We start from the raw sequence: 25700 nt of genomic DNA, 5'->3' as shown, positions 1-25700 counted from the left end.
ATATACAGTATAAATCTTCCTTTAATATCCTCAAAGTTAATCAGTTTAACAAGAAAAACAGATCAAATCAAATAAAAAATAATTTACAAATAGATACAAATAAATAAAATCCATTTAAGTTTGTGTTTTATAATCATTTATAGCTTCTAAGGTTTTTAAACTCCAAAAATGAAGTATTTAATTTTCATTCATCACTCAATTAATTCCATAATTCCACATTTAACTTTAGTTTGAAGTAAAGTAATAAAGTTTAAAGTAATAAATATCTCTAATATTATACTATTGAAGTAAACAAACATTTAGTTAAAATAAATAATCATTTGGTTCACAATGTTTTATTAACATTTCTAATAGCCTTTTACTGTGATGTAACAAACCGTTTTAATGAGTTTTTCCTGCATTTCTGCAGAATATGAAAGATATGAACGACTAATGAACAGGAAACAAGATACAAGCTGTTTTTGGTTTAAGATATCACTATTTGAAAATTGAATATTAATAGATATATTTTATAGTATATGAGCTTAAAAACGAAGAATTTTGTGACGGACTCAGAGTCAGGTGGTGATTCACACCTGAGCAGGTTTCATACTCTAAAGAGCAGAGATGAAGAGGATAAAACTGAGACTTTACTGCCCCCTCCTGGTCAACCGAGACACAGGTACCAGCAGAACTTCAACGTTTTTCACTGAGAGGAGAGAAATCTACATTTTCAGCCAAACTACGACCAAGCTTGAGTTTTTAAAGAAACACAAGAACAAAAACTAAGAAAATAAATGTAAAAAAAATAATAAAAAAGTTCTTCCTGGAATTCTTCATTCCAGACAAAATGATCTAAATATACAGTCAGTCTGTGCAGACACTGAGAAGCCCAGACCATCATTCTTGCACCACCATGTTTGAATTAAAAAGCAAGTTTCCTCTGTCAGAGAATTTGCTTTTTGCTCTTTAAAATTTTAAATCTAAGAACGAAAATTATTTTATATTATAAAATATTTTGTATTATTTTATATTTATTAAAATATTTTTATATTATATATATTTATTCTTCGGATTTTTATTTGAATATTTCATTTTTTATCATTATTTCAATAATTAAATATTAATTGGTTTGTTTAGAATTTACTTTGAAAATTGAAACTTCTGTAAAGTTTTTCTGTCGATTTGTTTTTAAATCAAATGAAAGAATAAAACTAAAAACAATAAAAACTGCAGGAGCTGATAAAACAATATTTTTGTCACAATTCTGATTTAACTTCATTAATTTTATACAAACTGGAGGAACTGTGTAAATAAACGACTCAACATGATTCATTTGAATATTTTCACATTTGCATTTAATTTATTTAATTTTACAAAATATAATAATTAGAAAGAAACATAATGGAAGCCATACATTATAGAAATTCCTAAAAAACACAAAGGCGTCATTTCTGCTCCTTTTCCCGCCTTTGTGGTCTTACCTGGACCCCCCCCATGTAAACAAAGACCAAAGACATGAAAACGTTGATTTACACTGAAAGAGACGACAGGACGACGGATGGAGGGAAAGAACGTCGTTTCTTTGGGGGAAAGTCTTTCTTCACTTCATAAAAATCGAGTTTGATTTACAAATACAAACAATACGGAATCAATGAGCATAAAATCCAACAAATGTTTGAGCTGGAGGTCGGTGGATGTAAATAAATAGACTAAAGTCACAGAATGGGACATTTTGTGGATCTGCAGCTTGAATCCTGACAGAACGACGACGGGAACATTCCCGATGTTTCCCAGAATCCAGAGCAGAAGCAGAATTCCCGCGGAGAGGACGGAGAGGACGGACGGCGGAGCTCCACGGAAAGATGGAGAAGTAAAGAATGTCGGAAAACAAAAACAGATTTTTCTAAATCGCCGTTTTACTTTAATTCGATTTCGCTTTTTTGCTCTTTTGTGGCTCAAACGAGTTTGAGGTTCAGAGAAAAACCCTCAAAGAAGAGCCGACGTTCACATCTTCATTTGAAAAATTCATTTTACGTTTTCAGTGAAACGTCAGCAGTGAAACTTAAAATCAGACAAAACTCATATTTGGTTTTAGAGTCTGAAATTCTCCTGATCCAAAAACAGAGCGGCGGGATGCAGCCGTGATTTTATACTTCTGTAATCGATGAAAAATCATTTGAAGTCTGAAAGTTTCTGTTAAAAAACTCTTTTCTCCTCGAGTGATGACCAGATCCCGTCCTCCTCTCAGATCCTCCTCACTGCAGGAGGGGCTGTGAATCCGGGACAGGCAGAGGGTACAGGACACTCCCAAAAGTCTGGAAGTGTGAGGAGAAACCAGCCGGCGAGGACGGCGGGGCGGCCGGCAGGTTGAATCCCACCTGCAGCCTGTGGGGGGCGCCGTCACCGTAGTCCAGCCCCTGGGGCGCGAAAGCCCCCCGCTGCAGGTGCAGCTGGTAGAAGTTCTGCAGGCTGTGGTCCTCGTGGGGGGAGGGGGAGGTCCCACGGGTCCACGGAGGGTTCGGAGTCTGGACCGGAGCCGGGGCGCAGCGGCCGTCCGGGCCGGGCTCCCTCGGGTCGGCCGAGAACCCCGAGAAGGGACAGTCGAACAGCTGAGGACAGTCGCCGCCGCAGAGCTCCGACAGGCTCATCAGCAGCTCGCCGTCTGCTCACAGGACGACAGACGGACACGGTACAACCGAGATTTACACCCGTTTTTATGCAAATCGGGACAAAACAGTTTATGAAAGTAAAATAAAACGCAAAATAAAACTGAAAACAGAAAAATATCAGTGAAAAAGGAAGAATCTACAACAGAGTCAAAAGGGAAGTCGACAATGTTTCTGTCTAATTCAAAAATACATTAAAAATGTATTACAACTTAAAAAACTCATAAAGTCGCATATTTACGATTTTACAGGCTACGTTTTTTTCCTTGTAAATGTATTACTTTAAATGTTGTAAATTTACAACTTTTAAACACGAACATTTACGATCAGTCGGACTTTTATGAGAATCAAAAATCACAAATTTATGGGAAAAAAGTCGTAACTGTTAAATTACAAAAACAAAGTCGTATGTTTACGACTTTACAAGTCAAAGGTGAAATGAGGTTTTTTTAGGTAAACTTCAATCATTAAAGTTGTAAATTTACAACTTTGAAACATGTAAATTTAAGAAAACAAAAACATTGAATTAAGTAAACAAAAACATCGTAAATTTACGAGAAAAAAAGTCGTAGCTTAAATTAAAAGAATAAAGTTGTATATTTACGTTACAAGTCATGGACTAAATTTGTTCTTTTGTCTTTTTTTCTCGTAATTTACATGTTTTAAATTTGTAATTTTATTACTTTAAATGTTGTAAATTTGCCACTTTGAAACATAAATTTACATTAACAATACAAATAAAATAAAAAATACATTAACTTACGAGAAACAAAAATTGTATATTTACGAGAAAACAGTCGTAACTGTTAAATTACAAGAATAAAGTCGTATAATTACGACTTTACAAGTCATAGGCTAAATTTGTATTTTTTTTGTAAATGTGTCTTAAAATGATGAATTTGTTACTATAAGTATACATTTACAACTTTGCACAAATACATTTACGCAAAAAAAGACACATTTACAATCAAAAAATTGTAAATTTACGAGAGCAAAGCCGTGAATTTACAATTCATAGGCTAAATTTGTTTTTTCTTGTAAAATTTGTGTTTTTTAAAGTTGTAAATTTATCATTTTAAGTGTCGTAAATTTGCAACTTTGAGACACATACGTTTACGATAAAAGACCGAAATTTACGAGAAGTCGTATATTTATGACTTAAAAAGTCAAAGGCTAATTTTTTTTTTCTTGTAAATTTACGTGTTTTAAAATTGTAATTCCATTACTTTAATTGTTGTGAGTTTATGACTGAAACACGTACATTTACGATAAAAGAGACACATTTTCAATAAATAAAAAATCGTAAATTTACGAGAAAAAGTAAAAACTGTTATTTTACAAGAATAAAGTCAAAATATTTACGATTTTACAAGTCGTATGTTAAATTTGTTATATTTGCAAATTTACATGATTTAAAGTTGACACTAAATATCGTAAATTCACAACTTTGAAACATGTACATTTACAAAAAGAGATATAAATTTAGGAGAAAAAAAAAATCACAAATTTACGATTTTACGAGCCACGGGGTAAATGTGTTTTTTTCTCATAAATTCAGGTGTTTTAAAGTTGTTATTTTATTACTTTAAATGTTGTAAATTTACAACTTTTAAACACACATTTAAAAAAAGAGTCATAATTTTACGAGTAAAAAGTTGCAACTGGTAAATTACAAAAATGAACTCGCAAATGTATAACTTTAAAAGTCATAGGCTAAATTTGTTTGTTTTTTCTCGTAAATTTGCATTTTTTTAAATTGTAAACTTATTACTTTAAATGTCTTAAATTTACAACTTTGAAACATGTACATTTAAAATAAGAGAAATACATTTAGAGAAACAGAAAATCGTAAATTTACAAGAATAATGTCGTATATTTATAATCTTATTAGTCAGAGGCTAAATTTAGCTTTTTTCACATAAATTTACATGTTTAAAAGTTATAAATGTATCACTTTAAAATTCGTAAATTTACAATAAAAAAAATATAAATTTATGAGAAGCAAAAATTGGGAAAAACTGGGAATACTTTAAAAATCCATGAAAGGAAGATCAGAGTGGGGCTTTAGTTCAACATTTATCTGAGAAAGGTCATTTTAAAGGTCACGTCTGACGGCCCTTCCTCCCCGACCACAAACAAACTCCAGGTTTTACAGGTGAAACATGTTGACAGTACATGAGAACTGGACCGAGTGACCCCTCCCCCCATCGTTTTAGAGTTAAAATCCCATTCCCTTGGTCAGAGTAACCATTCTTGCTCTGCTATCTTCTTGATTATCCTTTTTTTCATGAGTTATTAAAGTCATAAATTGACCAATCAGATGACTCGATAAAAGTAGGTGGAGCCTGTTGGCCCCCACGTCCAACGTTCAAAAGGATCGACAGATTTCGTATAACCCACATTCAAGAGGTGGGGGTGTGGCCTTCCAACAAGCTCACTCCTGATTGGCCAGAGTGGTTGCCATAGAAACGCCGACTCAGACCAAACTGGAACCATCAGCCCTTAATAAAGACGCAGAAAATTGATTTGGTTAAACCAGAAAAAAGGGTTTTCTGTGGATGATGTCACACTCAGTCCAGTTCTCTGATACTGTCGTTCTCCATCTTGGCCGGTTTACCTGCAGGCCCAGCCTGCTTCTGTGCTGCCTGTGTGGGCGGGGTCATGGCTTTAAGAGAAAACGGGGAGTGGCTCGTCTGCGCCTTGGGCGGCCATCTTCCTCTGGAGTCCACATGCACACAATGTACACAAACACACAAAGATGCACACATGCATGTGAAACAAAAACCAAATACGTCATAAAAGTGGAGAAAAAAAGACACAAAAGTGCGTCATGACAGAACGGAAAGAACATGTTTCAAAAGGAAAATGATCCAAATACTGTAACGCATGGCTGACAGGAAGTTCTGAGGATGACAGCGGACAGATGGGACCAGAACCTTTTTACGTCTTCAACCCCGATTGGACTCAAAACCCGACCACAGCCCCCCCAGCACACCCGCTGTGCCTCACCCTGCTTGTGTAGGTCCGTGTTGGAGTGTGGCGGTAACGGCGTCTCCAGCTGACCAGAACCGTGGGTCAACGACCCCGAAGAGTTGGTGCTCCCATCAAGATCTCCAGCTTCCCCGTCCGGATCTCCGTCCTCACTGAGACAGAGCGGAAGAAGAGAAAACTGGAGGAAAGTTGACCGGACAAGAGCCAGGATTCTGTTCACTCTGACTGAGTTTGTCTTCAGTCATTTTTAGGAGCTTCATTTAATGTCACTTTGTATTGTTTTCAACTCGGAGGTTGAATCTGAGGCTGTAAATGTGATGAACTCTGTGTATTGTCATTAAAAAGTCAGATTTATTTTGTTAAAATGATTTTAAATTAGTGCAGCCACAAACGATTATTTTAATAGTCGACTAATTGGTTCACATGAAAACTGGATGTAGAGCACACATTAACTTTAAACTAGCTAAAAAATAGATATATAGCATTACCTGTGATAATGTTAGTGTGAATGCTGTAAACTGAATTTGGCCGCTGAAGATGCTAAATGTTAAATTAGCCTTAAAAAAGCCTAAATTAGCCAAAACAGCTAGCATACAGCTGAAATGTTAGCTAAACTCCAGAATAGCCTAAAAAATTTTACTAAATGCCAAACTAGTCCAAAAAGCTACCAGAATGCTATTTTAATTTTCCACTTTACTACACTCTGACTCCATATAATATAAAGTAATAACTAATCGACTATTAAATTAGTCGTCAACTATTTTAATAGTCGATTGGTCGACTAATCGTGGCAGCCCTATTTTAAATTTAGCAAAATAAGTACAGAAAGTACTTTTTTGACCTCAAACTCCCCTTTGGGGCTTGTTTGCTGTTTTTCATCCTTAAAGTTTTAAAGAAGCAGTAACAGGTAGGACTGGGTTGATAAAATTAATTAATCGATTTTAATCAGTTTAAGCTTAATAGATCAATAATCAATTCATAAAAATATAAATCAATTTACCACATAAACCTAAAGTCTGCTAGCTGGATGCTAACGTTTAATGGAATTTCCCATAGGACGGCTAATGCTAACGCTCGGTCGACCTAAACATTCATTACGAACCTAATTACCATCTTTGTAATCTCACCATTTTTGGTCTAAAACAGTTTTTTCCCGCAAACTTTCTTCTTCTTCTGGAATAAGGTGTACTTCTATAGCGTGATCGCCACCTAGTGGCCAAACTGAAACGTCCTCAAGGAGAAGCAGAACAATGTTTCCAATGTTAATGATCTGAACATTTTAGTTAGAACTTCTCCTTTAGAGAATCTATGTAACTCTGAATGATATTAACAATCTCATTATTTCACTGATACATTTACAGGATGTGAACTGGATCAGATTAATATAAATATATTCAAATCATATAGTAGATTATTAATGTATTTTTAAACAAATTTATATAAATGTGTAAACTTAAAATTTAACTGAACTGAGGAATCAAAATAATAGAAAAAATTGGAATCAAACTGATTTGTTTCTGGAAGTTATAACCGATACCCAGCCCTCCTAACAGCGACCACACCACGCACCCCCCCCCCCTCCTCTCCTCCACCTAGCTTCCACAGCGGCTGCGTCAGGCGAGAAGGAGCGCAGCACCAGACGAAATAATGGATTATGACAAATTTGAGTTTTTTTATTTATTTTTGTTTATTATTACATTTTTTTAAACATTTTACACTAAATCAGTGGTGTGTCAAGCTGTAAAAAAAAGAAAAAAAAATCACTGCAATGAGGCACCCCATCCAGCAGATGGCGACATAGGCGGCTATGCGGCTATGCTCAGGGCTGGTCCTGAGAATGTGTGTTCACTACGACTTATCGCTCGCAGCACAAACTTAGACAAAGATGTGCATGAACTTTTTGGCTCATTATCGCGCGGGCTACAACCTTAAAGGTTCGTGGGGGCGTTTCCACCTACAAACGGCTCGTATTCCTCCCCTCAGGGCAGCAGAGACTACAGCTTCAGCTGAGTGAAAGTGAACTGTGAGTACTCACGTCCCCCCCGACTGCAGACTGAACTTCTTCCGGCTCAGCCTGGTGGTCTGCTGGGTGAAGTACATGTGCCGCTCAGACTTCTTCCACATGTAGTAATACTCCACACACTCGCCCACGGAGCGAGTTCGTACCTGAGGAGGAGGAGGAGCAAATGTGTCACCAACAGAGAAGCCGTTTGCCGCGTCTCACCATCACAGAGAAGACGGCGTTACCTTATTGGCTTGAATAAGGTGGAAGTTCTTCCCGTAAACTCGGTAACCCTGCTCAAAGTTTCTACATTCCTCTTCGCTCCAGGAACACAGCTCCTCTGAGGAGGAGATGCAGGGAGGTGGTTGAAGAATGACTTACAACTTATTTTAAGGTTCATCTTTTGCTTTCAATAATCAAACATTTCCCCATAAACTTCATTTGGCTTTTTTCTCTAAAGTTTTGAAACTCTTGAAACATGCAGCTTCAGCACTTCAAAAGGGACTTTTTTAGTTTGGAAATGATCGTTTCCTTTGTTTAAAGGGTAACCAAACAGGAAGTTGGAGGCTGACTCCACCCACAGCCAAAATTTGAAAATCCAGTCAGAGGGGCGGGGCTTGGGAACAGGACAATTATCATTACTGGGGGTGCAGATCGTGATGTGAAACTTGAGAAACGTACATGGTTTGACCAATCACAAAATTCAACTGTAATACCTCGTTTCAACCTGTAGGGGGACTCAGACGTTTGACTATATTTTCAATAATTAAACAAGTTTAATTTAATTTAACAAAAATTGGCAATAACCAACAGACAGCACTTTTAAAGCTCCATTTATAGAGGTCAAAATCCAAAAAAAGTTCATTTAGGGTTTGGTTTCCCTCTTAACCTTCCAAACTCCATCTTTGGTGTAAACCCAGAACCTGGACGGCTGCCTTTGACCCGGTGGATCATAAACCCCTCTTGACCTCTATGTGGCAGTTCAAAGCAAAGCTCTAAAGTCGTTTCTAAGAAATTAAATGATCTCAGAGCACCTGGGGGTGCACTAAACCACTTTATCTCCTCTAAGTTGTGGAGTACCTCAAAGTTCTATCTTGGGCCCCGTTAAATTTTTTCCATTTCTATTTCCTCTTAGCACCATTTTTAGAAGGCGTTTCATTTCTATGCAGATGTTCTTGTCTCTAAAGGCAAAAAAAGGTTTTCTAAAGTGTCACACAGATGCTAGAACAGAACTTTCCTGATCCTGACAGAAGATAACCCTCTTGATCCACTCACACTTTACCTCCAGACGGATGAACGAAAACCTTAGAGTTATGACTTTAATTTGGCCAAACGGGTCAAATCGGTAATTTAAGGAAGTTTTGATCGTTTTAGACTTCTGATTCCGAGGGATTTTGAGTGAATTCTATTTTATTCCCTCTCGTATTGATTACTGTAAAGTTGATCAGCCATTGCAGAATCATCCACTAAAATATATATAGAGGTTCCTCTCTCTGGAGCACGCCTCTCTCCATGGGCTTCCTACTCATTTGGGATCCAGTTCAAGATTTTATTGGTTTTCAAAAGTCTTAAGGACATTTCACTTCTGGATTTACAGATCCGGATGTTCACAGGAGCACTGAGGTTGTTATCCCACAGAAAAAATAAAAGTGGGAGCGAGCCAACCAAGTTATTTCTCAACAGTGAATTGATGAAATACAGAATGTCTTTGCTTTTACTTTTAACTTTGAAACCTTATATTTAGATAATCTATCAACAGATAGGCTGGACTAAAGTTTAACAAACCTCTTTAAATCCTAATAGCAGCAAGTAAAGAGGAAATGACTCAAACTTTAACCCTAATAATCGATGACTAGATCCATCATTTTGAACCACAGATCAAACTTAACCAATAACTCATTCTGTTCTTGTTCAACAGATACACAGTAAACTATTGTTATAATCTGGCACATTTACGCCCATCAGTGTCTGGATAGATGCTCAATAATGTGCATTTTTCTGATCAAAGAAATATAAATAAACTGAATGAATAAAAACGAATTGAATCTTACCTGTGAAAACTTTCACGTTGAAGCGTAATCGTCTCAGTGCCTCTTCTGCATTAAAATTGCATTTTACTAGTTCATACAGTGCCTGAAAGTCCAAGGAGGAGAAGAAAAAGACGAGAAGAGTTTGTTAGTTTTCATGAATGCTAAACCTCAACATAAACAAAAAGAAGAAAAAACAACTATTAAAGTGTTTTTAATTAAATTCAACCAGGGGAAGAAATATTTAAATAGTTTCTGGTTAGTGCTGCTACAAACAATTATTTTAATAGTCGACTAATCACAGATTATTTTTTCTGATTAGTCGACCAATCGGATCATGCACAAACTGGATGTAAAACACACATCTTAGCCATCATTAGCTTTAAACTAACTAAAAACTAGATGTATTCGCACTAGCATTAACTGCAGAAATGCTAGTGCGAATGCTGTAAGATAATTTGGTAGCTGAAGATGCTGAAATTGATAGCCTGCCAAAATATTAGTTAAATGCCAAATTAGTCTAAAAAGAAAAAAACTGAGTTGGACAAAACAACTAGCATGCAGCTGAAAAATTAGCTAAACTCCAAAATAGCCTAAAAACAAAAAATGCCTAACTTAGCCAAAATAGCTAGCATGTAGCTGAAATATCAGCCAAATTCCAAAACAGCCTAAAAAAACTGAAAAAATCCTCAATTAGCCAAAACAGCTAGCATTTAGCTGAAATATCAGCCAATTCCAAAACAGCCTAAAATACTGAAAAAAATCTTAAATTACCCAAAACAGCTAGCATTTAGCTGAAATATTAGCTAAACTACAAAATAGCTTTAAAAAGTTGAAAAAAAATCCTCCATTAGCCAAAATAACTAGCATGTAGCTGAAATATTGGCTAAACTCCAAAATAGCCCAAAAAACAAAAAAATTCCTAACTTAGCCAAAATAGCTAGCATGTAGCTTAAATATGAGCTAAACTCCAAATTAGCCTAAAAAAATGGATAAAATCCTAAATTAGCCAAAACCGCTACCATTTAGCTGAAATATCAGCTAAATTCCAAAACAGCCTAAAAAAGTTGAAAAAATATCCTCAATAGCCAAAATAGCTAGCATGTAGCTGAAATATTGGCTAAATTCCAAAACAGCCTAACAAAACAACGAAAAAGCTTTTAATTAGCCAAAACAGCTAACATGTAGTTCAAATATTAGCTAAATTCCAAAACAGCCTAACAAAACAACGAAAAAGCTTTTAATTAGCCAAAACAGCTAGCATGTAGCTCAAATATTAGCTAAATTCCAAAACAGCCTAACAAAACAACGAAAAAAAACTTTTAATTAGCCAAAACAGCTAGCATGTAGCTGAAATATTAGCTAAACTCCAAAATAGGCTAAAAACCTTAATAAATGCCAAGTTAGTCCAAAAATCTAGCAGAATGCTATTATAACTTTCAACTTTACTACACTTTGACTCTGTATAATACAAAGTAACGACTAATCGACTATTAAATTAGTCATCGACTATTTTAATAGTCGATTAGTCGACTAATCATGGCAGCCCTATTTCTGGTCATTAAATGTAAACACTCAGGTCTAAAATCTACAAATTCCGTTTACAAAAACTGATAAATCAGTAAATATTTCAAATCCTCTCGTTCTTCCTGGTTACTGAGAACCTGGTGGACGGCAGGGAACTGATCCTCACCTGTTCATTATCTTTGATGGTGGCTTCCTGTGTCCACACTGCCCCCTGTTGGCCACAAAGCCTTTGTGCATTCAGCAAGAAATCCTCCACGTCCTGAGCGGGAAGAGAATCCGGAGTCCAGAGCAGCTGGTCTTCACCGCTGTACGCTGATGAAGAAACCAGCAGAAAAAAGGAGAATTTTCAGATGTTTTTTCTGTGACTGCCCGGCAAAGGAAACAGGAGAGCCTCACCTTTCTCATGGTTAAGGTGAGGGGTCAGCGGAGGGATTTTCGCTTGATACATGGAGCCCACCATGATCTCCTGAGGAAGCAAATAAGGACGTTCGGTAAGAAGCAGATTAGAGTAAATCTGGTCTGCAATCACTGACTGGTAGAAATTCATGAAATAAAAGTAAACAATTGGAATCATGATCGGCTTATTTTAAGCACTGTGTTATCTAACAGTAAATGATTTATCTCCTTGTTTTGTCCCTAAAAATGCACTGAAATAAATTCAAATAGTTTGTAAACTTTTGTTAATGTCCTTTAACTTTTAATCTCCAAACTCTTAAAGATGAATTCTGATGAAAATCAAGTTTTTTTGCGTTTTTAATATGTTCGTGTAGCTTTTTTCCCTAATAACATCAAGACAAGTATGCTAAAAATGACATTTTTGAGTATTTATCTATTAAAACTGTTGTAAATCAGGAGCAGATGGAGAAAAAACAGACACACAGATCCATGAACATCTTTGTTTTCCTAATCTGGATGGATAGTTCTGATATTTGCCATTTTGTTTTACTGGTATGGAGCTAAAATAGTCTCACCTGATTTGTGTGTAACACGTTTGGAATTTGTACATGCATTTTGTGAGTAGCTATGTGTACTTACAATTGTGTTTTCACGTGTACAAAAAATTAAAAAATACAAAATATAATTTACACACGCACAACTTTAAATTACAGCAGCTTATAACTAGGGTTGGGCACCAAAGTTCGGCTCGCCGGTTCTACCGAAACCAAAAGAAGCTGCTGCAATCGATTCCTCATTTGTGTTCTTAGTTTCATTGAAGATCTATTTCTCTTAGGACATGTCAATCAGTTTTACTCTGTTCAGTACTTTCAAGTTCTAGCCAATCCTCCTGCCTTTCCTGCAAAAGTGGGCGGGCTCATTTAAGACAAAAACAAGAGCGCTGGAATTTCTGACTGCAATTCACAGAAGATCACAGAAGTTTGACAGGTCGCTGCATCGCATCAGTCAATCAGGAACTCAGCTTTGTTCACTTGACGCTTTCAGTGATCCGATCAGAGTGTAAAATACTAATCCAATATGAGTGTTTTTTTCTCAGCACCTGTTCGGTTTATATGCTCGTGACCAAATTTCGTGGGTTACAACCAAATCTCGTGGGTCACGACCAAATCTCATGGGTCACAACCAAATCTCGTGGGTAACGACTAAATCTCGTGGGTCACAACCAAATCACGTGGGTCACGACCAAATCTCATTGGTCCCAACCAAATCTCGTGGGTCACAACCAAATCTTGTGGGCAACGACCAAATCTCATAGGTAATGACCAAATCTTGTGGGTAACGACTAAATCTCGTGGGTAACAACCAAATCTTGTGGGTCACAACCAAATCTTGTGGGTAATGACTAAATCTCGTGGGTAACAACCAAATCTTGTGGGTCACAACCAAATCTTGTGGGTAACGACCAAATCTCATGGGTAACGACCAAATCTCGTGAGACACAACCAAATCTCATGGGTAACGACCAAATCTCATAGGTAATGACCAAATCTTGTGGGTAACGACCAAATCTCATAGGTAATGACCACATCTTGTGGGTAACGACCAAATCTCATAGGTAATGACCAAATCTTGTGGGTAACGACTAAATCTTGTGGGTAACGACTAAATCTCGTGGGTAACGACCAAATCTTGTGGGTCACAACCAAATCTTGTGGGTCACAACCAAATCTTGTGGGTAACGACCAAATCTCATGGGTAACGACCAAATCTCGTGAGACACAACCAAATCTCGTGGGTAACGACCAAATCTCGTGGGTAACGACCAAATCTCGTGGGTAACGACCAAATTTTGTGGGTCACAACCAAATCTTGTGGGTAAGGACCAAATCTTGTGGGTAAGGACCAAATCTTGTGAGTAGCAATTAAATTTCATAGGTCACGACCAAATCTCGTGGGTTACAACTAAATCTTTTGGGTCGCGACCAAATCTCGTGGGTAACGACCAAATCTCTTGGGTAACGACCAATTCTCATGGGTATTGACCAAATCTCGTGGGTAGCAACCAAATCTCATGGGTATTGACCAAACCTCGTGGGTCACAACCAAATCTCGTGGGTAGCAATCAAATTTCATAGGTCACAACCAAATCTCGTGGGTAGCAATTAAATTTCATAGGTCACGACCAAATCTCGTGGGTAACGACCAAATCTCGTGGGTAACAACCAAATCTCGTGGGTAACGACCAATTCTCATGGGTATTGACCAAATCTCGCGGGTAGCAACCAAATCTCATCGGTATTGACCAAATCTCGTGGGTAACAACTAAATTTTATTGGTCCCAACCAATTCTTGTGGGTTACAACTAAATCTTTAGGGTCGCGACCAAATCTCGTGGGTAACGACCAAATCTTGTGGGTAACGACCAAATCTTGTGGGTAACGACCAAATCTTGTGGGTAACGACCAAATCTCGTGGGTAACGACCAAATCTCGTGGGTAACGACCAAATCTCGTGGGTAACGACCAAATCTCGTGGGTAACGACAAAATCTTGTGGGTAACGACCAAATCTCGTGGGTAACGACCAAATCTCGTAGGTCGCAACCTTGGTTTGGAGTTTATCAACAGGACAGTTTGAGAGCTCACAGCGTCAGTTTGAAAGTTTAAAATTTGTTTGAGAACAAGACAAAACTTTTTATGTGGATGTGATAGTTTTATTTTAACATTATTACAAATACCTTTTACACAAAAAACTATTTTAGTTCATAAAAAGTCTTTTATAATCTATCAGCACTTCACATATATCAGTGGAATTCCGAAAGTTTTACGAATACGTTTTTTTTCTTTTACACAAAATAAAAACTGAACGGGTGAAAAAATATAAAAGATTTAGTTAATTTAAATGTTGTTTTATTTTTGTCTAAAAGCAGCATAATCATAATTCAAAGACTACATGATCCATGAAGGCATCTCCTTTGGATGGAGACACATGAACTTTTAAAATATAAATAAAAGAGCATTAGTTTTCTTAAACAGACATAAATAGTAGGAGCAAATCTAAGTACTTTTTTTATCAGGTTATTTTTTTATTGATTTTATTCTTCTCTAGAGCTTTTTTGTGATTTATTTTTTATTGTATAAAGCCATTTTACCTGTATTTAATGATTATTCCTGAAATTATCCAGATAACGATGTAGGACATCATAAAATCTTATAAAAGTACAAGTTTTGTGCAGGAATTTGAACTGTTCTTAGTTTCTTTAGCAAAAATATATATATATATATTTGTGGAGTACCGAACTCTGCCAAGGAGGAAATAAATAATATTTCCATCTGGAAGAGTTTTAGGATTGATTCATTAAGAAAAAAAAGTACAACAATCTCAACAAACTGAAGATGTTGCCTCTAGAAGAAGTTTTTATGTGGAAATCACATTATTGCAACATCAACATCTTCCCTCCTCTGCACTGACATAAACAAACAAACACGAAGAAGAAGAAATTATTCCTGCAGAAAAACAAGGATGTGATGAGAAGTGAAAAACAGAAAAATACACAGGAGACGTCACATTTATCCGCATCTCAACAAACTGTTTATAAACTGCAAACTACCTCCAGAGATAACAGATGACATCACTTCCTGCTCTTAGAATGCATCCTCACTCATCTCATCCTCAACGTCTTTTTCCATTGTCCTCCTTTTGTGTTTTTAAAACATTAAATGAACAAAGTCGGTTTAACTTTCTCACCTCATCCAGTTCTATTTTTTAGGTGGTAAAAAAGTAGAGATAAAAAATGCTTTTGAGGATTATTAGTGTGTACTGAGTATTGTAAAAAGTTATAAAAATACTTTTTTTTTACCAAGAAATCTGTGAATTTCGCCTGGATTTTTGTTTGTAGTTTCATTCAAAAATGTGTTGACAAAATTTGTTTTTTGTTATTTTTATGAAATTACACCTAAAACTTTCATTCTATGTTGTAGAAACAGCTTGTTAAACATTTTGGGGGTTTTCATTTTTCCAGATGAAATGTTCTGTTTTTGCATGATTTTATGTCTAGTGTGTGAAAACAACAGAAAAATGACAAAATAAATGTAGAGTGACATAGGAGAGGTTGTGTGGAATCTTACTGCATCACTGTTTGGTCTCTGAGCAGTCGAACCATTGAGAGGCTCGACAATCAGCCTTAAACATTTTAGATAAAACAGCTATCTCTCATCATCATTGTTATATTTTAAGTAAATACAAGATTTTAAATGTGATGGATTTCATTAACTACAGCCATTCAAAGCTGTTGTTTAAATGTTTAACTGGATTTGCACCTCAACCACTCTCTAAATTTGTCCAAAGACATGAAACTTCCAGAAAAACTAAAGTGTCAATCTTTAAAAAGCAAATTAAATTCTGGTTATCAGAGAACCAGCAGAGCGAGCGCATGGTGTAAAACATCATCTGGCTTCATACGAGTATAGTTGGGTACATTTTCTACTTATTCTTAATGGTTGTTAATGAATTTCTACAGTTTTTAGTTTTTTACTCCATGTTTTTTTTTTCACTGGTTAATTTTTTTTCAGTAAAAGCTCCACTAGAGACAGGAGTTGTGAATTAGCCACGACTATAAACACAAACATCAGATTGTTTTAATCAATCATCTATATTCTTTTGTATTTGTCCCCATCAAATAAACAATAAATAAATAAATAACGTTATTCTGAATAAGCAGCAGGCATTCTTTTAAATTGAAAACACAGAGTAGACAAAAACTGAGTTTTAGTCTCCAAAAGGTTAAAAATAAACATTTTAGTGAGGAAGGAGTGAATATGAAGCTTTTTCTGTTACTTTATGGAAAAAAAATCAGAAATGTGCCAGTTTTTAAAAGACAGTCACTCCAGCTTTAGTGAAAAGGAAATAAACATAAAAAAAAAACATCTTTTTTTTTTTAACCCTCTGGAACCCAGAGCCTAAAGCTGCACTTTGGAATTTACCTCTGGATTTTCCCTTTGAAAGACGACCTGCTGCTTATTTTAATCAGCACAACCTCTCCTATGTGACTCCACCTTTATTTAGTCATTTTTCCATGTTCTATTCACACACTGGACATAAAATCATGCAAAAACAGAGAATTCTGTCTGGAAAAATGAGATTCATTTTGCTGTGGAAACCCCAAAAATGTTTAACGAAAAGTTTTTACAGCATAGAATGAAGGTTTTAGATGGAATTTAATAATAAAAAAACAAGAATAAATTCAGTCAACAAACTAATCAACACATTTTGGATGAAAATACAAAACAATTTCAGGTAAAATTCACAGATTCCTTATTTTAGCCACATATGAAGAGTTTGTGTTGACAGAGGAACATCACAGACCTCACAGGTCCATGATGTGTTTCTGTTATACAGACACTGATCAGACTGCCTGGAGCTTCAGCTTCCAGGCAGTCCAAAACATTAAGAATGTATCTCCTAAGAGAATGCTGTCCAATTGACATTTTCCTGGAATTTCTTTTTTGTTTTTCTTTTTTTTCCCAACGTTTTCTTTTTCTCATACATTTTCTTTGTCGTGTTTGTGAGGAATAATAACAAGTTTGATCCAGCTGGATTTCATGTCGGCTCGGCTGGAATCTGCTCACAGGTGGGGGCGTGTCTGTCTGCTCTGTTGCTCGCCTCGTGACAGCGGCGGGCGGGACTTTGGCGGAGTTTCTGTGATCATTTGACAACGCCGGTGATCGTTGTATTGAACTCATGTGGGACCCCGTCCCAAAATAAATTAATGTTTGCTTTCCTCTTTCTAATAGCGGACGGCTCAGTTTCAGTCCTTCGCGGGCGCGCTGCTCTACGTTGCATCGAAGTTCGTATTATTAAAATAAAAGATTGATTTTGTCCAAAAACTACAAATAAAGGCCATATTCTCCCTTTAATTCAATAAAACATAATAAAAAGTTAAAAGTTAATTTTAGCCGGAGTTTTATCCCGCTGACCTCACAGCTGCACAGCAGGACGTCTGAGGCGTCCGTCGGTTCCAGAGGGTTAAAGATTCGCCTCTTAGAATAGACTGATCAAACTTATCATCAGAAGTTTACCTTGTGCTCTTCGTTGGAAGGAACAGAAGCGTCGTCAGAGTCCTCATCTGATGAGTTGATGGATGCGACTTTGTCTCTGCCTTCAAGAGACAAAACAACAAAAACACTTCAACAATTTCAACAAATAAACCAAAACTCATTTCATAAATTAAAAGTTTAAAATCACAAAAATGTGAAAAACAAAATAGTACAAAAATTGCTCTAGTACCAATAAAAAAAATAAAATGTTTTAAACAAATATTAATAGAAATGCATATAATTCACAGGTTCTTAATAAAATATACAGAAATAATTATGTGACTGTATTTTTAGTTGAAAGTGAACAAATCTTAGGTTCATTTTTAAACACGATCTTTTTTAATAAAATTGTTCTGTCATATTCTATAATTCATATGAAGCAAAAACATGCAGAAAAATCCAAAAATAAACTGAACAAGCTCCTGATCTTGTTAACAGATTTAAAAATTCAAAATGATTGTTTATTAACACAAAGATAAGAATCAGATAAACATTCATCCATCAGAGGCAGAAACAACGAATGATTAACGTTTTTTTGCTGTGAACGGGTCATGTGACTGAATATTTTCTCCTGTAACCTTGGAGGCAGCGAAGCAGCTCTGAGGCGTTTGAAGAGCTGCAGTCGTAAGCGGCTGGATCGTCCTCCTCCCCACAGAAGACCTCAGCAGCCCTCTTGTTCTGCACAAAACGAGACGCCAGAGACGTCGTGGAAATAAATAGGAAATCAAGGTGGAAACAAATGCAGAAAATACCCAAAGAATCCGCCAAAGATCCCATTAAAGTGATTTTTTAGCGTAAAACATCCTGGAGAACTCAGAGCTGGTTCTGCAGTGAACTTGGTCAAATCTATGAGGTCGAGTCAGCTTCACGTGAATCAAAAATCCGATTGTAAAATGAAAAATAGACATTCTGAAAACGGCTTTAAATTATGAAGTATTCCAGGTAAAGTTGATAGAAAAAAAAAAAAAAATTAAAAATCAAATTGTTAATTTGAAGAAAAACTGGAATATATATATATATATATATATATATATATATATATTTTTTTTTTAAAATTAAAAAATATACTTACTAAAAAAATTAAGTCATTAATCACAAACCTGGAAAAAAAATTAATCGCGATTAATCGCCTTTTTTTTTTCTCAGTATTTGCCAACCACTTATTATTTGTGAATAATCCCAAAATCAAATCCCACAAGAAACTCTACATTTAGAACATTTATTTTTTAATTTGTGCGGTCAATAGATTGCAAAAAAATCTGATTAATCGCACTTTGTTGCTGGGATTAATCACCATTAATCACAATGTTTTACCAGGTAAAATGTATTTGTACATATGGCACCAGAGCACAGATCAAATAGTCGCTTTTTGAGAAAAAGTGAGAAAAATAAAGTACTAAAAAAGGGACTGAATATTTGTTTCTTTTGTAAGTGACCATGGTGTAAGCGGGATAATACCTGATGAAATATTTTAACGGACGCTGTGGAAGTCTGAACCGCCGAGTTAAAGTGAAGGACTGTTTCTTCCACTCATTTGTGTCAATACGTATTAATGCGTTAATTCTTTTTCATTAATCGCGTGCGTTAATGTTCACAGCCCTAATAAATATATAAACCTAACTTATCAAATGAAAATCTGACACAAAATTTTGCTTCCAGCTGTGCACAGAATGAACACGCACAATAAAAAAATAAAGTCATAATCTGTAACTTCTCTTTTTTTGCTAAAGTAAACATTTTTATTATTGCAAATATGTTAAGAGGTGCCTAACATTGTTAAAATCCTAAGAGATACTCTGGTAAACGCTGTAAAATATTTCAGCGAGTTAGACGTATTTACACAGAGCTGGCACATTTTAACGGGCTTAACTTGTTCACAACTTTTAGCTGTTGAGAAAAGATCTTCTGCAGCTCCACGACTCATAGCTAATGCTAGCGTTAGCATTAGCACAGATTCAGATCATCTGCCAATCAAGAACTCGGCTCACATTTTCTGACAGGTGGCGAGCGGCGAATTAGCCGCGGGGCAAAAGAGGGAGGGGCCACATGAATTTTCACGTGAATCACGTTCGGTGTGAACGCAGCGTAACAGTTTAAGTTTAGTTTTTTATTGAAGCTTTCAGTATTTCTACAAATTCAAAATATTTTTTTTCCAATTAACATTTTTTAAATTTTTAATTTATGATTTCAAGTTTATAATATTTATTTTCAAGTTTAAAACTGTTTTCAAAAATAGTTGTCTTAATTAACAACCTGTTTTTAAATTCACTTTAGGCTGATCCAGATTTAAACTCATTCAAGACACAAAAAAAAGTCATTTGTCCTAAAACTCTAAATAATTAAGTTCCTTCTATTGAGATGCAGAAAAACCTCCACAAATTTACAGAAAATCCTCTCAGTTCCAATAAACAAAAGTCTGAATTTTAAAAGCGAGGCTGCAGACGGTGATGCTTTGAACAAACCTTCTCACGCGTCAGATCGGGCATCCTGGCCGTCATCAGACACGTGTCCTTCTCCGGGTCTGAGACGGTGTAACCGTACAACGCCAGCAGCTCCTCCAGAGGAAGCTCACCGGCCTGGAGAGTAAGAAATCAGGCAAAAACTTCAGTCGCCTCAACGTCTCCCAAAAGATTTATAGTCATCCCTATAATTCTAGCCACTTAAACTCAACTTTATTTTACCATTTCTTTATACTAAATGAGTTGGCATATTGTTTTGATGGATGGATGGAGATATTATGGGTTCTAATCCCGGACGAGCCCCCAAGTTGTTACGACTGCTTAGAGATTGTTCTGGAACATGTGTTAAAGTCAAGGCCCGGGGGCCGGATCCGGCCCTCCAGATCATTTTATTTATTGTTATTAATGGCACGCTTATTTCTAACTTGTAAAATTTTGAAAAAATATGTGTTTCTGGAAAGTAAAATATTGAAAGTTATTTAAGGTTTAAGTTGATTTATTCTGGAATAATATTCCTGCTTTTTTAATTTTCATAATTATGTTTAAAAATTACAGTTTTAAAGTTTTAAAAATTGGCATCATGCTAGCTTTTTGGACTGTTTTGGCATTTACTAAGATTGTTTTAGGCTATTTTGGAGTTTAGCTAATATTTCAGCTACATGCTAGCTGTTTTGGCTAATTTAGGATTTTCTTCTTAAGTTTTGTTTAGGCTGTTTTTGAGTTAGGCTAATATTTACACACTAGCTGTGTTTGTTAATTTAGGCTTTTCATGTTTTTAGGATATTCTGAAGTATAGCTATTTTTTCAGCTACATGGTAGCTTTTTGGGCTAATTTTGGCTTTTAAAAAAAAAAATTAGGGTGTTTTTGAGTTAGGCTAACGTTTACTTCCTAGCTGTTTTTGCTAATTTAGGGTTTTCAGTTTTTTAGGATATTTTGAAGATTTAGCTATTTTTTCCTCAGTTACATGATAGCCGTTTTGGCTAACCTACATTTTTTTTCTTTAGCTTTTTAGGCTAATTTTAGCTGGTTATCAGCTTTGGCGTTTTCAGCCATTAGCTTCTGTGATTTCAGTTATCAGCACTAGCATCTTCAGCGACCAAATTCAGCTTACAGCATCCATACTAGCATTATTGCAGGTAATGCTATATATTTAGTTCATAATTATGTTAAAAAGTTACGATTTTAAAAATGTAGTTTTCAATAAATGTTCAATAAATGTTTATCCTGTTCGCGACAGAAGGTGTGTTTTTGGTTTCAGTCCCTTGTGTGATTGAGTTTGACACTCCTGATCTAGAAAAGTACTTTTAATATGCAATAGCAGAACGCATGAAAACAGTGAGCAGCGACGGATCTGGATCCAGCCGGAAGCCCCCGAGGAAGAGCTTCCCCTCTGTGAGTTCCTAGATTTTATGGCAGTCCTCCGAAATGCCAAAACACCTGCACCTGTGCAGGAGGAGGAGCCAAAGGGCAGACAGGCAGAAAAACACGGCAACATAACTCAAGGTCGTAACAATGAAGCAGTGATGGAGAACATGGGGAAAGAAGAACGCCACCGTTCTGTCAGGTGGTGAGGAAGTTCATGACGAACATCTCCAACTTTGAACTTCTGCTGAGCCAACAGTCAATGAGTGACGGAAATATGAACCGCCTCATTGGGAGGAGGAAATAAAATCATTTTTCAAGAGGCATTAATTGCCTAACGAGTGCTAAATATTCATCAGTAGTGATGGGAAACGTACATAAACAAACACTGACTTCACTTTCATGTCTGCTGTAACAATAGTTGCTTTGAAGCTTCTGTCTAGAAAAAGATGAAACTGGAGCGTACAGGGTGGGATTGTGCTGCCATCTTCATGGGTCGATGGCTCTCCTCCAAGTCCTCTACGGCCTGGAAAGACTCCTGCTTCTCCTGCTGACGGCCTTCATGGCTGCAGTCTCCACAAGGCCACAGCTCCTGCGCTCCTCAGGTGCTTCCTCCTCACCTGCAGACACACATCACAGGCGTCAGCTGTGACTGCAGCAAATGTGATCATATGACGGCTGATCCCGGCTCATCTCAGGACGGATCAGCTGATGGCCAAAAAAACACCAACAAACCAGTTTTTATTTGGAGATCAAACGCAGGTGGTTAGGCGGTGACCGTTCTTCACCTGAAGACCCACTGCTATGAAAATGATGTTTATATTGAGTTGTTGTGGGATTTTTCTCATGATGGAGGACATACTGTATATATGAAGAAAATCAGCTCAAAGTTAGCCAAAACAGCTAGCATGTAGCTGAAATATTAGCTAAACTCTAATATATCCTAAAAAATCTCAGTAAAGGCCAAAATAGTCCAAAAAGCTATCAGAATGCCAATTTTTAAAACTTTAAAACTAACTTTTTAACATAATTCTGAATAATAAAAAGCAAGAATATTATTCCAGAATAAATCAACTTAAACCTTAAATAACTTTCAATATTTTACTCTCCATAAAAACATATTTTGTCAAAATTGTACAAGTTAAAAATAAGCTCAAGATAACATCGGGCCATTAATAATAATAAAATAAAAGTACATGGAGGGCCGGATAGAATTACCTGGAGGGCCGGATCCGGCCCCCGGGCCTCGACTTTGACACATGTGACTTACACAATCATGGTGAAAAATACAAAATAAAAATAAAAACCTTACACCAGAAAAGTTATACGAAAGCATTTTAAGTGGAACCATTTTCAAGAACAAGATTTCAAAATTTAATACATTTTTTAATGCTTTTTAAGACCTTATTTCCAATTGTTCAAATTTAAGGCTTTTAAGACTTGTTAAGACCCAAAGGGAAGATGGTAAATCAGCGAAGGCTTACTTCTGCACCAACACCTCTGCCTACAACTTCAAGGTGAATTTCTAATAAACTCCTGCCACCCTGAATAAACTGTTTTAGAAAACGACAGATTTTTAAATTTAGGCTAAAATAATCATAAAAATAGATTGAAAGATGATCTAAGTGGGGCTTGAAGAAAAGAAACTAATAATCATTTAAAAAAAAGATATTACAGTGACCTTTTGCTACTAAAAGATTTTCATGAATCTCAGAATCTGGGTGAAGGTAAATAATGTTAAATGGTAACACTACTACTTTCCTTTCACACTTTTCCATTCACAAACATTTACAGAAGGATAGAGGTTCCAATCACAAACATTGGCGCCAACCTATAACCACTAGGATCAATGTGGGCGTCAGTGTCTTAATCAATGACACTTTGACACATGGGCAAGGCAGGAACCAAACCTTCAACCCTTCAATCAGAGGTTGACCGCTCTACCTCAACATCCCGGCCTCCCCCAACAGGTAGAGCCAAAGTCATAACTGTCCTCATGGGTCGATATGGGCTGTCGCAGCAGAAAAATGCTCAAACCTAAGGTGGCCCACACAAAATAGAAGGTCGTAGACCGCTTGAACCCTAAGAGCGAAAATGTTCATGGACATTGTTTTCTCTAGGGTACGGGTCATAGTGAACTCTCATACAACATGTAAGGGTAAGTGAGTATTCGTTATTGAGACGAAGAGAGAAACTACAGAGGAATCGAGCTGAGGTACTAGCAGAGATGAAGATGAAGGTTCTCTTTAGTCTCATTTACACTGAGCGGTACGGTCTGGTAAGGAGTAGTACGCCACGGTCCAGTTAATTCTGGCGAGTGTTACCACTCACTGAGCGGTTTGTTTTTAACGGCGCATGTGTGGTGTAGACCGCTAGCGTTTCATTGTAGAAAAGCAACAACAATGGAGGTCATCCTGTAGCTCGTCTTTTTCTTGCTTTACTTCTGGTACATCGTGTAGATTTGGTAAGATGGAAATGTGTGAGGACCAACCCATTTATCTGAAATCCTTTGAGCTATTTTAATAACACTGGATTTCACTCAGCTATTTAATTAACATTTTATTGCAATGGCATAATTTTTATGTCTTACCATTGAACAAATACATCTAAATATGTATATCTTTTCCCTGTCAATTTGCCAAGTTTCACACTTGTAGATTTGGGGTGTCAAACTCAATCGCACAAGGGGCCAAAATCCAAAACACACCTTAGGTCGTGGGCCGAACAGGATTTATTAAACACTCTAAAACTAAATGTTTAAAACTTTAAAACCGTAACGTTAACATAATTATGAACAAGATATATAGAATATAATCACCCGAGGGCCGGATCCGAGCCTAGACTTTGGCACGTGTTATAGATGATATGTTTAGTCTATTAGTGCTTCTTCATGGTGAATATGAAAACAAAATTTAGCCAACCACAATCAAGAAACATACAGTTTTTAGAAAATGGTGAAATCAAATTGATTTTAAGAAAGGAGCCTGAGGGCCGTTGGAAATGTATACGGGGGCCACACTTTGGACATGCCTGGTCAAACATACTCGTATTAAGTAGTAGTACTTTAGACAACTTTACAGTGGGTCACAAATTAATACATCCTAACCCTACATTCAGTTTTTTTCTAAATAAAGTATTTTTATATCCTCAAAAGAAACAAGTACACGCAGAGAAGTTTTAAGTACTTAAATATAACTAATAAAACTTTGGGGTGATATGCGCAGGACCCCGAATGGGACAGTGGTGAGGACCTAAAGCAGAGGTTTCCCCTCCGCGGAGAGTCTGACCAGGGGCGCTTTCCTGTGATTTGGTGCTGAACGTCTCTTCCTCTCCGGCTCGAGGAGGAAATACCGACTTTTCAACATTTACGGGAAAGTGCGTCGGACTTTACCGCCGCCGACTCGTGTCCTTCCCCCGAAACTTTTCAACTCCCGCGCCCCTCCCGCTGCCGGCGCGGAGGGACACACCTGGAGCCCTTCAGCACCACCGTGACACCGCCCGCCCGCCCGCGCGCCCGCTCCCTATTGTTCCGCGCGGCCGTGCCGTCGCGCGGCCGGAATGGCTCTCGAAAGGCAGGAACGCGGAGGAGCGATACGCGGCGGAGGCTCGACGTCTCTCCCTCCGCCGCTCGCTGCCAAACGCCGTCGTAACCGGGTTTCAGCCGCCGCTCAGCCGCCGGAGGAACCGGCGTTAACGCCACGCACAGCTCGCCATGTCAAAAGTCCCGGATTAGGTCTAATTTCGGTCGTATTTAGGCCAATTCACCCCTCCTTTTCGCCGACTTACCTCCGCCATTCCGTCTCTGCGCAGGCTTCCTATTGCCCGGATGTTGTCGGTCTGCTCTGCTGCACAGCTCCGTTTATCGTCCCTCCAGCGTTACACCGACTTTTACTGGAGGAATTCCATTTAAATAGATCCGAAAGGCTGTTTTCTATTGTTATTTTTGTTTGTTTACTTCAAAGGTGTGGGGTTAAAAACACATTTAAAAAAACATCCCAGAAACCACCTCAACTTTCATTATCACTTCTAAATTTTTACATAGTTGATGATTTGTTTAAAAAATAATCTCCCTGTTTGTTTTGCTCACAAAACCAAACCAGTCATGTTTGTTTACAATGAAAAAGTATTTCATTTGATTTTCCATGAATATCAAAGAAAAAGCAACTTTTTAGGCTCAACCTGTTGATCATTTC

The 25700-nt window shown here is 36.9% G+C and overlaps 1 protein-coding gene across 2 annotated transcripts; it reads right to left on the bottom strand.

Annotated features, from left to right (window-relative positions):
- Positions 1-1540: 1540 nt before the first annotated feature.
- mier2 (mesoderm induction early response 1, family member 2) lies at positions 1541-25406 on the bottom strand. Of its 2 annotated transcripts, XM_024279346.2 has the most exons (13): positions 25294-25406; positions 21974-22127; positions 20148-20261; positions 18264-18363; positions 17668-17747; positions 11592-11661; positions 11362-11507; positions 9693-9774; positions 7887-7981; positions 7675-7805; positions 5658-5791; positions 5266-5366; positions 2510-2644 (listed from the first exon to the last, which is right to left on the bottom strand). In XM_024279346.2, the coding sequence occupies exons 2-12, from the start codon at positions 21998-22000 to the stop codon at positions 5308-5310; spliced, it is 1038 nt and encodes a 345-aa protein (XP_024135114.1). In that variant the 5' UTR covers positions 22001-22127; positions 25294-25406; the 3' UTR covers positions 2510-2644; positions 5266-5307. The 2 variants fall into 2 exon arrangements, with proteins under 2 accessions (XP_024135113.1, XP_024135114.1); XM_024279345.2 differs by lacking the exon at positions 5266-5366 and having other exon boundaries at positions 1541-2644.
- Between the last annotated feature and the right edge of the window lie 294 nt (positions 25407-25700).

This window comes from Oryzias melastigma, linkage group LG4, assembly GCF_002922805.2.
Source record: "Oryzias melastigma strain HK-1 linkage group LG4, ASM292280v2, whole genome shotgun sequence".
Lineage (NCBI taxonomy): Eukaryota > Metazoa > Chordata > Actinopteri > Beloniformes > Adrianichthyidae > Oryzias > Oryzias melastigma.
The sequence above is the reverse complement of the archived record's forward strand: the minus strand, read 5'-3'. Positions and strand labels throughout refer to the sequence as shown.

Bases quoted from the DNA above. Each gene is read 5' to 3' on its own strand.
- mier2 (XM_024279345.2), bottom strand. From the start codon at position 22,000: ATGAAGATGGCAGCACAATCCCACCCT. The intron at 11,662-17,667 runs GTAAACTTCTGA...TTGCTTCCTCAG, and splicing joins CTTCCAACGAAGAGCACAAG to GAGATCATGGTGGGCTCCAT. The intron at 2,645-5,657 runs GTGAGGCACAGC...TCCTGTGAGCAG, and splicing joins CACGGACCTACACAAGCAGG to ACGGCGAGCTGCTGATGAGC.